This window comes from Mustela putorius, unplaced genomic scaffold (genome assembly GCF_011764305.1).
Source record: "Mustela putorius furo isolate JIRA1106 unplaced genomic scaffold, ASM1176430v1.1 tig00000275_pilon_pilon_pilon, whole genome shotgun sequence".
Classification (NCBI taxonomy): Eukaryota; Metazoa; Chordata; class Mammalia; order Carnivora; family Mustelidae; genus Mustela; species Mustela putorius.
The window spans coordinates 11873197-11885388 of NW_025421341.1; the positions used below are offsets into that span (position 1 = coordinate 11873197).

General features: G+C 46.4%; 1 protein-coding gene across 3 annotated transcripts in view; it reads left to right on the forward strand.

Annotated features, from left to right (window-relative positions):
• The first annotated feature begins 973 nt into the window (after nucleotides 1-973).
• The window catches only part of ADAM23 (ADAM metallopeptidase domain 23), a 171298-nt gene continuing 160079 nt past the window's right edge, over nucleotides 974-12192 (forward strand). Inside the window, exons 1-2 of one of the 3 annotated variants that reach the window (XM_045078650.1) lie at nucleotides 974-1520; nucleotides 2693-2910. In XM_045078650.1, coding sequence (XP_044934585.1) covers nucleotides 1307-1520; nucleotides 2693-2910 — 432 coding nt within the window. In that variant the 5' untranslated portion in view covers nucleotides 974-1306. The remainder of the gene's footprint in view (nucleotides 1521-2692; nucleotides 2911-12192) is intronic. The other 2 variants (XM_013062339.2, XM_013062340.2) reach the window with 2 other exon arrangements.

Consider the following 12192-nt stretch of genomic DNA (forward strand, 5'->3'; position numbering starts at 1 on the left):
GAAAAAGCTCCTCCTTTCTTTGCAGAAGTTAGGACTAGATCTCAAAATTTGAAATGTGTCCTCTCCAATGCATATCCACCCACATGGTTCTCAAATGATGGATTTGCCCAAATAGCTGCCACACACTTAGTTTCTAATCTCCGTATTTCTTGCCTACAGAATTTCTGAGTCTTCCCAGATAAACCCAGTCACGCTTTCTGAACTTTTGAGCAAACATCTTCTGGTAATTTCTGCTTTCTGCAAAACCCCTAGGCACAGGCACAGGGGACAGGCGGGGGTGGAGCGCCCCAGCTCTGGGGATTCCTGCGCAGGAGGTCTGGCTCTCTGCGAAGCAGCCCAGCTCAGCGCGCCCTCCAGCCCCCGCCAGCCTGCAGCCAGCAAACGTGCCTCAAAGCCCTCGCTTCACCCGCTAGGAGTGAGCTGAGTGAGAAGCAGCGCTATTTTTACCTCCCTGGACGCAATCCTTTATATTTATTTGAAGAAAGGACCTAAAAGATTAAGAAGGAAATGCTTGGCCTTACTTTCTCCCGGAGGAGGGGGTTGGAGTAGGAGGGGGAGTGGAGTATGTAAGATTTGCGGTGGTAGAAGTAGGTAGATTTCTCTGGCTGGTTGTTTTCTCCAGAGCATCTTTGTCTCTGGCCAGGAAACCCTCTCATTCTTTTTCTTCCCCTCTGGCTAATCTCTGATTGCCAGCCTTCCTCCTCTCCTGCCCCCACCTCTGAAGATGCCACCGTCACCTCTGATGCTGCCTGGGATGCTGCATCACTCTGCTGCTTCCCCCCTTCGCTCCCCCCGCCCCCCCTTCCCTCCACGATAAAGCATGCGCAATGCGTCCTGTGCCTGGCAATAGCAACAGCATCAGTATCAGCATCAGCATCAGCATCAGCATCAGGACCCGAAGGCGCGCTCGGGCGCGCTCTCGAGGGCGGGGCGCACGCCCGCTCCGCGCGCCCCCGCGCCGCTCGCTCTCACGCGCCGTCTCAGCGTCCTCAGCCCCAGCAGCAGCCCCCGCAGTCGCTGGAGCGGCCGCGCCCGCCGCAGGGAGGGAGGAGCATCTGGGGAGGCTCCAAGTTGGCGGAGCGACTAGGACCCCCGGACTCTTCAGCGGCCGCCCGGGAGGGGCTGAGAGGCGAGCAGGGGAGGGGGCGCCGCCGAGCCTCTAGTCCCGAGCCCCGAGCCCCGACCCCCTGCCCGCGGCCGCACCATGCGCGCCGGGTCAGCGTGATCGGCTCCGCCCGCAGCCTCCCCGCAGCCTAGCCCGGCGCTCTCGCCCGCCACACTGAGCGGCGCCGGGGAGCTATGAGCCATGAAGCCGCCCGGCAGCAGCTCCCTGCGGCCGCCCCTGGCGGGGTACAGCCTTTCCCGAGCCTCTCGCGGCCCCTCCGGCGGCCCCGCCGGCCCGGCGCCTCTCCGCGCCCCGGCCCGCGCGCCGCCCTGCCGCCTGCTCCTCGTCCTTCTTCTGCTGCCTCCTCTCGCCACCTCGTCCCGGCCCCGGGCCTGGGGGACTGCTGCACCCAGCGGTGGGTATGGCCCCGGTGCCCTTTGCATTGCCTTGCCCGCGGGGCCCTGCAGAGGAAAGCGAAGGGCACGCGGGTCCGTGCGCTCCGGACACGTCCCGGGCTCGGCCTTTCCCAGCCACCCTGCCTGCCTCTCCACCCCGCTTTCCCCAAGCCCCGGTTCATGCCAGTTCACTTTCTGAAGTCCATTTCTGTTGCATTCACTAAAAACCCGTTCCAATTACTGCCGGTTCCACTGGAAGGTATTTAGTGGATGCGGGGTCCCTCAGCGATCTCTGCAACTTGGCAGAGGGGAAACCAGTGGCCGGGAAATGCAGCGAGGGAGCAAGTTTCTTCTTGGGTGGAGAGCCTGAATGCGAATGCGGGAGGACCTAATGATAATTAGGGGTAATGTGTTGTTTCCTCAAATCGCCTACTGGGTTTATTCACTGCCGTAGGAATTAAGGTGGGGGAGGGAAACTTTGGAGGTATAAACCTTTGGTTTGTAATTCTCAAAATGCTTGTCATTATAATGAACAGTTAAGATAAAATGATAGTCAATACATTGATGATTGGAAATCACTGGAAGCAGAGAGCTGGCCTTGGCAGAAAAATAAGGAATTGGAAAGCTGCCAGGATCTCCTTCCCTCTATGGCAAAAGATTTTTGCTCATCTCAAAGTTTAAAGCAAAAGGAATTGCCTGTTTTGTTTAATAAATCAATTAACAATCCATATCCATGAATTCAGCACTCAAGTTACCTCAGGAGCGAGAGTTCTTAGCTCTCGGATGGGATACTCCTAGTCAGAGTCCCATGGAGCTCCTGTAGACTTAGAGAAGGGGTGGAGATGAGGGTCAGAACCTCTGGGCATGTTCATTTAATGTCTTCTTCAAGTCCATGCCGCCCACCACCCCCATCCCCCATATTTAGAAGTATAAGACTGGTTAGAAATGTACATATAAAACAAATAAAAAGAAATAGTACATTACTGTCTAAGCCTCATTGGCTGTTAACCTATCCAGGCCATTTCACTGTTGCGGTAACTTGCTTTGCTGTTTCTCTACTTCTTACCTGCTTATACACAGAGAACTTTGTTTTTGCAATTAATGGAAAAACACATCGTAGTACTTATGTACTTAAAGGGTATATGTGTGTATTTGTGTATCTTTGTGCGCTCCCTCTACCTCCTCCCCCCAGCTCCGCATTGGAATGAAACTGCAGAAAAAAATTTGGGAGTCCTGGCAGATAAAGACAGCACATTGCAACAGCATAACAGCAGTAATATCAGTTACAGCAATGCAATGCAGAAAGAAATCACATTGCCTTCAAGACTCATCTATTACATCAACCAAGACTCAGAAAGTCCTTATCATGTTCTGGACACAAAGACAAGACACCAGCAAAAACATAACCAGGTAGGCATGGGTCTGGGTATGCAAAAGGAGCTGCCATGAAGAGTTTTCCTTTGAATTGATTTTCTGCCAGAATCTGATGTCACAGATTTTACTGCAGCATTTTATTGGTAAATCAATTAATATTACGGTAGGGAAGAAACTGGAGGAAATAAACCTGGGATCTCCTGTGACAGGATTGCTGTTTGTTTTTTTCTCTCTGACTCTCCTGTGGAACTTAAATTTTCTCATGGCTTTTAAAATTCCTAGCTGGAATGTGGTTCAGGTGTCTTTCAGTTGCATTGGGCACTGAGCAGGAGTTGAGTGAGCATGTTGATGGTCCTGACTTATATCTGTGAGGCTTTATATAAGGGTGCAGTGTTCTTCCTCCCATGATGAAAACTGCTTTCAGGTCGCACACACAAGATTGCTGTAACAGGCTGTTTGCAGATTCCCTATCAGTTCCTCACTTAGAAATTGAGTGTTTAAATTTAATTTTAAATTTCTTTAATTGATCAGTAGGAAATAATGCTCTTTTTTTTTTTTTTTTTCCTGATGTGTTTTCAGTAGGCAAACAATTTGACATTTGAAAAGATAATGGCAAACTGTGTAAATAATGTAGAGACCAGTTGGGGCCAGCATAGTCTTTCAGGACTTTATCTGCATTCATTGCAAGTGGTTGCTTTACTTTGAAGATGGTTCAGAAAGTGGCACTGATTTTTAAAAAGGCATTCAATGGAAGATGAAGGGGCTTCATGTTCAAAGAGTTTGAAGGATCTTTTTGTCTTGCTTACTGTTCTTTATTTGAGTTAGTAGTATTTTGGACAGATTTACACAATAGGTCAATCATCAGTGCCTCTTTTCTTCATCAGGACCAGAGAATAGAGTCTGTATGTCAAGAATTTACTCTGGGCTAAACCTGTCCAATGGTGAAAAGTATTGTCTAAGATCTAGAATTTAAGAGAAATATCTGTGGTTTATATCACTGTTTTTGTTAGTCTTCTGAAATATAGATAAGTTGTAATGGTATTTACTCCCATTTTGCAAATGGGAAATTAGAAATTTAAGGCTCTTGGGTGTGTTTCCCAAGATTGTAAAACAGCTAATATGAAGTTCAAGAAGCCCGAGTATTTCACTTTTATTATTTTCTACAAGTCAGGTTTCTGAGAAAATGCTTCCTTTGTATTGACTATTATGGGAGCAGTTAATTTTGTTTCATAGTATTATGAAGTGGCTGTTACCCATCTATGACATCAGCTCCTACGTAACTTCATGGGTTGACTCCTGGATCCTGCCTGCCCATTTGTCTTGTCGATAGGAGGAGTGGGTGGTGACTTTAAGGAGGAAGAATTGAAAAGCCTTTTGATAAATGCATTGGGACCCATTTTATGGCTTTCCTAATTAAGGAGATCTTCTACGGTTGAATGGCAGGTTCTCAAACCCCAGTGCCTTTGCATCGGGTGCTGGAGGAATAAAAAACAAACAAAACCAAAAACTTCCTTAAAGCCCATTCAAAGAATGTTCAAGCCCTCCTGAGCTGAGACTAAAAAAAAAAAAAAATCTCAGTGGAATATTTTTATAACTCAAATTGTGGAGGCATTGGCTGATGCCTGCCTACTGGTGGAAACTTACGTGGTTTGTTGGGTGGAACACGGTTTGACTACTCTACACTTAATTTTTATGGTAATAAGTTTTGTTAAACTTTCTCCGGCCACTCATATAAATTTCTCACTGTGAAACACATACTTGCAGTTGAAATGATTCTTCTCCATTTCCACCCTCCATGGGGAGGGGGGGCTGTTCTTTTATCTCAGAAAAAAAATGTTTACATGGAAATGATATATGAGAGCATTTTTCTCCTTTTCTTATGAGTTTAATTGAACAAACAATTGTTGCACATTTGTGCAAAGGAGTAAGCTAAAGATTCAGAGATACGAGATAAGGAGTACAAGGATGAACAAGACATGGTCTGTCCTTCAGGTGACACAAAAATGAGATAAGCAAGATTCTAAAAGGTGCTTCCATACAGGTATAAACAGTATCTTGTCAGGAGGCCCTGAAATTTCCCTTTGTATTGTGATTTCCTTTTTTTTGTTGTTTTTGTTTTTTTGTTTTGTTTTGTTTTTAAGCCTCTCTGGAACTAGTTGACAAAAAGTATGCCATATGTTTTCTGCTGTATCTTAGGATGACTTGCCTAATAATAGTGATGAGAGATACTTGTCGGTTTAGCTGCTTTACAAATGTTTCAGCAAGAGAGAATCTATAGAATGTCATCATTTTTGGTTTTATAAAAGAAGTTTTGATTTTAATATCTGTGTATTAGGTACCTTTTTTCCTCTCCTGATTTCATTGCACTCCAGCACATTTTAATGAATGCCTTAGAAATGCTGAATCACTGTGCCATTCTCCTGGATCCTTAGATTGGGGGGTAGAGGTGAAGGGAGAAGTTCCCCGATCTAGGTTGCAAGGCAGGACTTTGTATTTATTTCATAAATATTCAGGGTTGATCGGTCCTTATTACTTTACAGCTGTGAAAGTGAAAATGTTATTAACTCTTTCAAAATTTGTGAGTTTAAAAACAGATTGTGCAGAGCACCTATGTAATACCAGTGTTTCTGAAAATCTGAAAGTTCTCTTTGTCAGAGATTGTCAGGAGGAACCTTTTTATCTCTAGGCAGGGTGATGTATAACTTACTGTCCAAATAGCCACTGTGGAGAGTGACAGTAAGCATGCTTAATAATCCTGCTGGGATAATAGGCATAAACCAAGATGCTCCATTGCAGATGGGGCATGTGGTCACCTCGGAGCTAGATGGTTGTGTTCCTTGAGTTTTGGAGCTTACCGCAATTCAGGTTTCTTTGTAGACAGTTTTGTTTACTGATGAATTATTGTCATTTTTTTTTTAACTTGCTGGGAAGTCAGTTTACCACCTTGTAGATGTATAAGGATATGAAATGGAAAAATTCAGTTTTATTTTGTTACCAAGACTTGTCTTTTTTATGTGTAGAGATTTGTATAAGCAAAAATGGAAACTTATGATTGCTGAATGTAAGCATTTTTGAACCACTAATGCAATGTGTTAATGCAGTGGGCCAGACATTTTAAAAAGAGGGAGAGACGATTTAGATTTATTCATTTATTCATTCACTCATTCATTCATCCATTCAGAGATAATCCTATGAGGTCTGTTTCTAAGGAAGTTAATGAGCTTGTAGTGGAGGAAAAATAATTTTCCTTTGACCCTTCTAAATTCTTGGCTGAACCTGCACCGTGCAATAAAAGATTAACAGGAGGAAAACAAACAGAAGTTTCTAACGTGTATCTCCTCTATTTACTTGGGAGAGACCCAGGAAAACTGAGTCTCTCTCCAGAAAGGCCCACAACACTAGTTTAGATAACATCTCCAGCTAGAGACAAAAGAGGATGTTGGGGTGAGAGGTGGGGGCCCAGGTGTGGGATGCTGTCACGAAAAGGACCGTAAGCAATGGCAAGGTAAGTCTTCGCCTTCTCCACTGCTGAGGGTTCCTAGAGATTTAGAATCATTGTCTTCTTGATAGAGAGAGAGAGGGAGCGAAATAGAGAGACCCTTACAAATGGAGATTTCTTATAAAATGTAAATGACTCTTACAGAAGGACTTCGACTCCCGTTTTCAAGACTTCTCCTGTGTCGGCTGTTTCTTAGAAATAATCAGCCTAAAATAATCCTTATGCCAAAGAAGCATATTTTAGGACGGTATATTCTCTCCCCCTCAAACCTTTTCCTGAAACTTTTCTTTAGTCAAAAATTACTTGCTTTGCATCCTACTCCCTTAGGATTCTTTTCTCTTCCTGTAGGGAAGGGATGGAAGACGTACCCTATGCACAGCACGGGGTCTAGGAAAGACAGAAGTCATCTCCTTTGACTTTAGTTGCCCTGCACACAGAGCTTCCCTACTGTGCGGGTCGGGGGGGGGGGGACGATGAATTAATTAATTCTTAATTAATTAAGACAATTCTTAATTCTTTTTTTTTTTAAGATTTTATTTATTTGACAGACAGATCACAAGTAGGCAGAGAAGCAGGCAGAGAGAGAGAGAGAGGAGGAAGCAGGCTCCCTGCTAAGCAGAGGAGCATTATTTATTTATTTAATGGAATTAAGAATATGCAGATTCTGACCTGCAGAATGAGGGCGCACCAACCACCCGAATAGGGATCCTTTAGTACCTGAGCGGTCCTCCACCCCAGGTCGTGGATGAACAGGAGATAGAGAGCAGAGTAGCAAACTCCTACCACTTATGAGGCGGTTGCAGCTGAGGTTTTTAACTTTTCCAGGTCTTACCTCCTAAGTGGCTATTTTAAAGATACTTATTTATTTTAGAGAGAGAAAGTGAATGAGTTGTTGGGGGGCAGAGGGAGAGGGAAAGAGAAACTCAAGCAGACTCCCAGATTGAGTATGTGGCTCCATCTCACGACCCGGAGATCATGACCCGAGCCAAAAGCAAGAGTTGGATGCCCAACCGACTGAGCCACTGAGGTGCCCCTAAAGATTTTTATTTATTTATTTTATTATTTTTATTTTTAAGTAATCTCTGCACCCAAAGTGAGGCTTGAACTCACAACCCCGAGATCGAGAGTCATCTGTTCCACTGACTGAGCCAGCCAGGCACCCCCCTCAGTGGTTATTTTAAAAGGTGCTCCGGGAAAAGCAAAGCAGGAACTAAGCGTGGGAATCCTAAACTCAAGGTCTTATCTAAATATTTGTCCAGACTCTGGGTGTGAGTTTGCTTATCATGCTGAAAAACGCCTAAGTAGCGACTCAGAAACAACAAAAAAATGTTATTTTTCTCATCCCAGTTGATCCGGTGTTAATCTTTAGGATATTAAACTTGAGGGAAAATTCTAGGCACTGTCAGGATGGTGGATAGTGAAAACCACTGTCAGAGTTTTGGTCACCCAGCACATAAAACATCTGAGCAGAGCAAAAATGCCAGTCTGCGATATCAGCGGACAAATGAAGGTTCGAAATCCTGTCTATTAACCATTCCCTTCTTTTGTTGAGATCTGGCCAAGAAAATAAAGCCCTTGGGTAAGGTTAAGGTAGTTGTTCAGTTACAGACTTGGGTGAGGTTATGAGACATGTGTTGGGCTGTCTTTCATAAGTTTCTCTGAATTTGTCCAGAATTATCAGTATACATGCAGCAGGTGGTCCCCTTTACAGCGCATATACCTTCCTTGGCCAGTAAGTAATCTGAGGCTAAACGGTTACCCCAAACCGTCTCTGCTCAAGAACCACGTTGTCACTGCATTAAAATTAGGCTTTGGGGCACCTGGGTGGCTCAGTGGGTTAAAGCCTCTGCCTTCGGCTCAGGTCATGATCCCAGGGTCCTGGGATCGAGCCCCGCATCGGGCTCTCTGCTCTGAGCCTGCTTCCTCCTCTTTCTCTGCCTGCCTCTCTGCCTACTTGTGATCTCTGTCTGATAAATAAAATCTTAAAAAAAAAATTAGGCTTTGGTGTAGGAGCCCAGTGTGTTCTGGCAGGGTGGCTGACAGGCTGGTGTTTACCTCAGTCATTTGCTTTTGGGTGCCTAATGCAACGGCGCCTAGCTCTCAGTCCTTGTGATGGTTAGTACCATGTCTGCGCCTGACAAAATGTGGGTGAATGCTGTACACTTTTGATGTCAGGGAGGCAGAAAGACAAAGTAAGGTTTCCATCCAGTGGTTTGAAAGGGTAGTCCCAGGGAGACTAAAGACAGATGGGATTTCCCAGGGGCCAGCGGGCATGCAAATGCGTTGGAAGTGGAGGGAAAGAGAAGTGCATATACGGAGAACCACGTATGTGTGAGATGCCTCAGGGCCTTAAGCCCACAGTGGACATCAACTGCTTGATCAGGGTACCTGGAATAAGTTGAGGTTTCCCCTGAATGGCGGGGCCTTGAAGTCCAAGACCATGGATATCGTGTTCCTGGGGACACAGTCTGGTTCGTATTCATCCACAGGGCACTGGTACCCGGGGAGATGGGAGGATTGGGAAGGGACGTGTGAGGGCTCCTGCCAGGTGCCACATGCTGCCTTGCAAAGTGTCCCGCATGGGAGAAGCTGAGCACTGCACAGAGCTGCAGGACAGGCTACAGGGACCGGTAAAGTGGCTTCTGTGGCCAAATGGGGGCGGAGTCAATAAATCAGCTGTGTAGACCGCTAATGGGAAAGAGCCTTTGTGGAGTCCAGTGATATGCCCAGCAGTTACAGCGGCCCTTCAAAGTGAGCTTTACCTTCTGCCCATTGTATAACAGTATTAAGACTATTGGAGGGCTTGAATGGGAGCTGTGAGTGGGGGCCGTAGAGAGGTACCCTCTAAGTGTACATCTTCCAGAGGGTGTAGAGGGGTCTGCGGTGGCAGCGGCAGGATCTGCAGCCGGGAAGGGGTCCTCTCAGTGGAAATTAACTTCACAGACTCCCAGGAGGATGCATAGTGTGGGCCGATCTAATGGGTGTGGTGAAGGCAAGCATCTGAGCGAAGGGTTTAAAGGGGCCTCCAGAAGGGTGTGAGATGTCCACGTACCTTGGCCTTCCCAAGCTCAAAGGTGCAACGGACAACAACTTGGCAGCCACAACTTCGCCTCGCACCTGAGCAGCAAGCATAGCGATAAGCAAAGGGTTCGGGGTAAACATACAGTTAAGTGTGAAATGTCGCTCAAAGGGGTCAGTGGCAGGGAATTCATATAAACAGGTATCTGGTTCAGCAACCAAGTCCTGGGGAGTGCTTGCCCTCAGCAGCTGCTGCGACTTCCTGGGTTTCATCTCTGCTATAGTGGAATGTTGCAGTGTTTGGGATGAGGTTGTAGGTTTGGGCATTGTCACCTCCAGCATTGTCACAGGTGGAGGGAGCCATCTGGAGAGGGGTGCCCCTCTCAGGAGGGGAACTGAAGGGTCAAGGGGTCTAGTAAGGTTGCATATATTTGGGGTGCCCAGATTAAGTTCTGCTTGAACCATCAGGAGCATTTATTGGTATCACAAATTCTCAATAAATTTTGGGGATCCCTGGGGTGCACCTCATAAATAATGAGGCAGTACTGTTCTCTAAGGAGGTCTCCATCCATAGATAGTAAGGGTTGGAGGGGCACCTGGGTGGTTCATTCAGTTAAGCGTCTGACTCTTGGGTTTTGGCTCAGGTTGTGATCTCAGGGTGTGAGATCAAGCCTCGCATTGGGCTCTGCACTCAGCGTGGAGTCTGCTTTTCTCTCTTTCCTTCTCCCTCTACCCCTCCTGCTCATGGATGCTTTCTCATTCAATAAACAAACAAACCTTTAAAAAAAATAGTAAGGGTTGGAGGCACCTATGTAGCTTGGTTTAAAGAAAATTTAGTTATATGCTCCTGACAACTTAACGTTTGGCTCTATATTACTAGAGAAGTGTCTGAACTACATAAGCCAGTCAGTCAATTAGGTTTGAAATTAGGGCCATGTCCTGATCAGCGCCCAGAGGTCAGGATGCTGGTGAGTATGTACGCAAGACTGGTGGGCTTTAATAAAGCTAGAATCCATACCTAGAAGCTTTTGAGTCTTGCTGTCCACCCCCCGATGCCGCACTAGGGTGCAAGTGAGCGAGTGCTGTATGGTCCAGCAACTTTCTCTGGGTGGAAGAGAAGCCCCGTGATCCAGGTGGCACACAAGGCGCAGAGTAAGGCCAGCAGTAGTGAGCATCTGTATTTTATCATTGTGCACCTGTCCATTGACTGCCCCATAGTAAAGATTTATTGTCGGTCAACAGTTCAGGGGTAGCTTCCTTCAAAGTGCGGCAGGGCCGAGTGGTGTAATTGTATCGCCATGCTGTCATCTTCTGATGTTGCTGGTGTCAACCAGCCTGAGTGCCTCTTGCCCTTGTAGAGCTCCACACCATCCCTTCTGTGGGTCCAGTTGCAATTATTTTTACCTCCTTTGGGGAGGTATGGTTAGGAGAAATGAACCATCCAATAAAGCCACTATACATTGGGCTTTCAGGAGGAATTTGCATATCAAGTTTGTAAGTGTGTGCCAGGAGCAGTATGGCGGGTCTGTGTTTTTCTAATGGGCCAGGACTATGACTAGGGTGTTATAGCTGACCACTTGTCCCTGATTAGGTCATCAATGAGTACTGGAAGGAGAGATGATCAACATTTTAAATCTGTAAAGAGACTCAAAAACAGTTGTGGAAAATGTAGATAATATTGTCCTGTAAGATGAAAACATCAGATTCCCCCTTGATAAAATGGGCATGGTACAATCACAGGCAGCATGGCCCAATGAGTCCACTTGGTGTGAGGATCATGGTGGCCATGTGGCCTAGAGTCTAAAGTGGTAAATGCCCCTGGCAGCCAGAAAGCCCATTTAGGAGTCTGATTACCGCCTTGTAACATAAGGAGCAACTTGAGAGATGGAAGTACCACTGCAGCCCTGTAGGAGAGCCCAGAGCTAGCCCAGTGCTCTGATTCACGAGAAGTCAATGAAATTCTTGATCTGAGTCAATGATGTCTGTAGGGATGAATGGGACAGGATGTATTTAGAAAAGAAAGAGATTATCTGCTCCATAGCGATGTTCCTGGTGGGTGTAGCAAGCAATAGGCCAGTAAAGGGATCCACATATGCGGTTGTAAAGTGGATAGTGCCCACTGATAGAGGAAATGGCCCCAGTGAAAGCCACCTATCAGAGACTACAAGGGCATAGACCTGAAGCATGACAGGACAGTGTGCAGTGTTTGGTTTGGGAGCATAATTTGCTCAGAATAAGCAGAATGCCCTATGGTGGGTCCAGGTCACTGGGGCAGCAGCTCCCCCATAAGCTAAAGAGAATATGGGACCATTTGGCCAGGGAATAAGGAGCAGGGAAGTGGTGACTAAGAAAGGTCAGAATGGTAGAGCCAAGGATTGATTGATGCATGTGTGCGGAGGGCCAGAGGAGGGCTGTGGTTCGGTGGTTCGGTGGTGGCGGTGGTGGGTGGAGCAACGGAGGCTTTGGTTGAGAATTGGTGGCAGAGAGCCCCAACTGGTGGTGACCTGGATTTGCACCAGGCCTGCCACTTTCGGGTAAAGGTAGTCCCTAGAATCATAGCCTTTGAATGTGCTGAAAGGCAGTAACCTTAACTATAACTAGTACCTGGCCAGTGTCTCTTCAAATTGGGGCAGCCCGAATGGCATGGTGTTGAATGAGAAAATTATTCTGCTGCCGTTGGCTTGATCAATAACTTTATTCTGTTAGCAACTTCCCATGAGTCAGTAAAAATATGGACAAGAGGCTTGTCATGGGCAGTGGTGCTCTGCACAACCGTTTGTATTGCTACAAGCTCAGTGAGC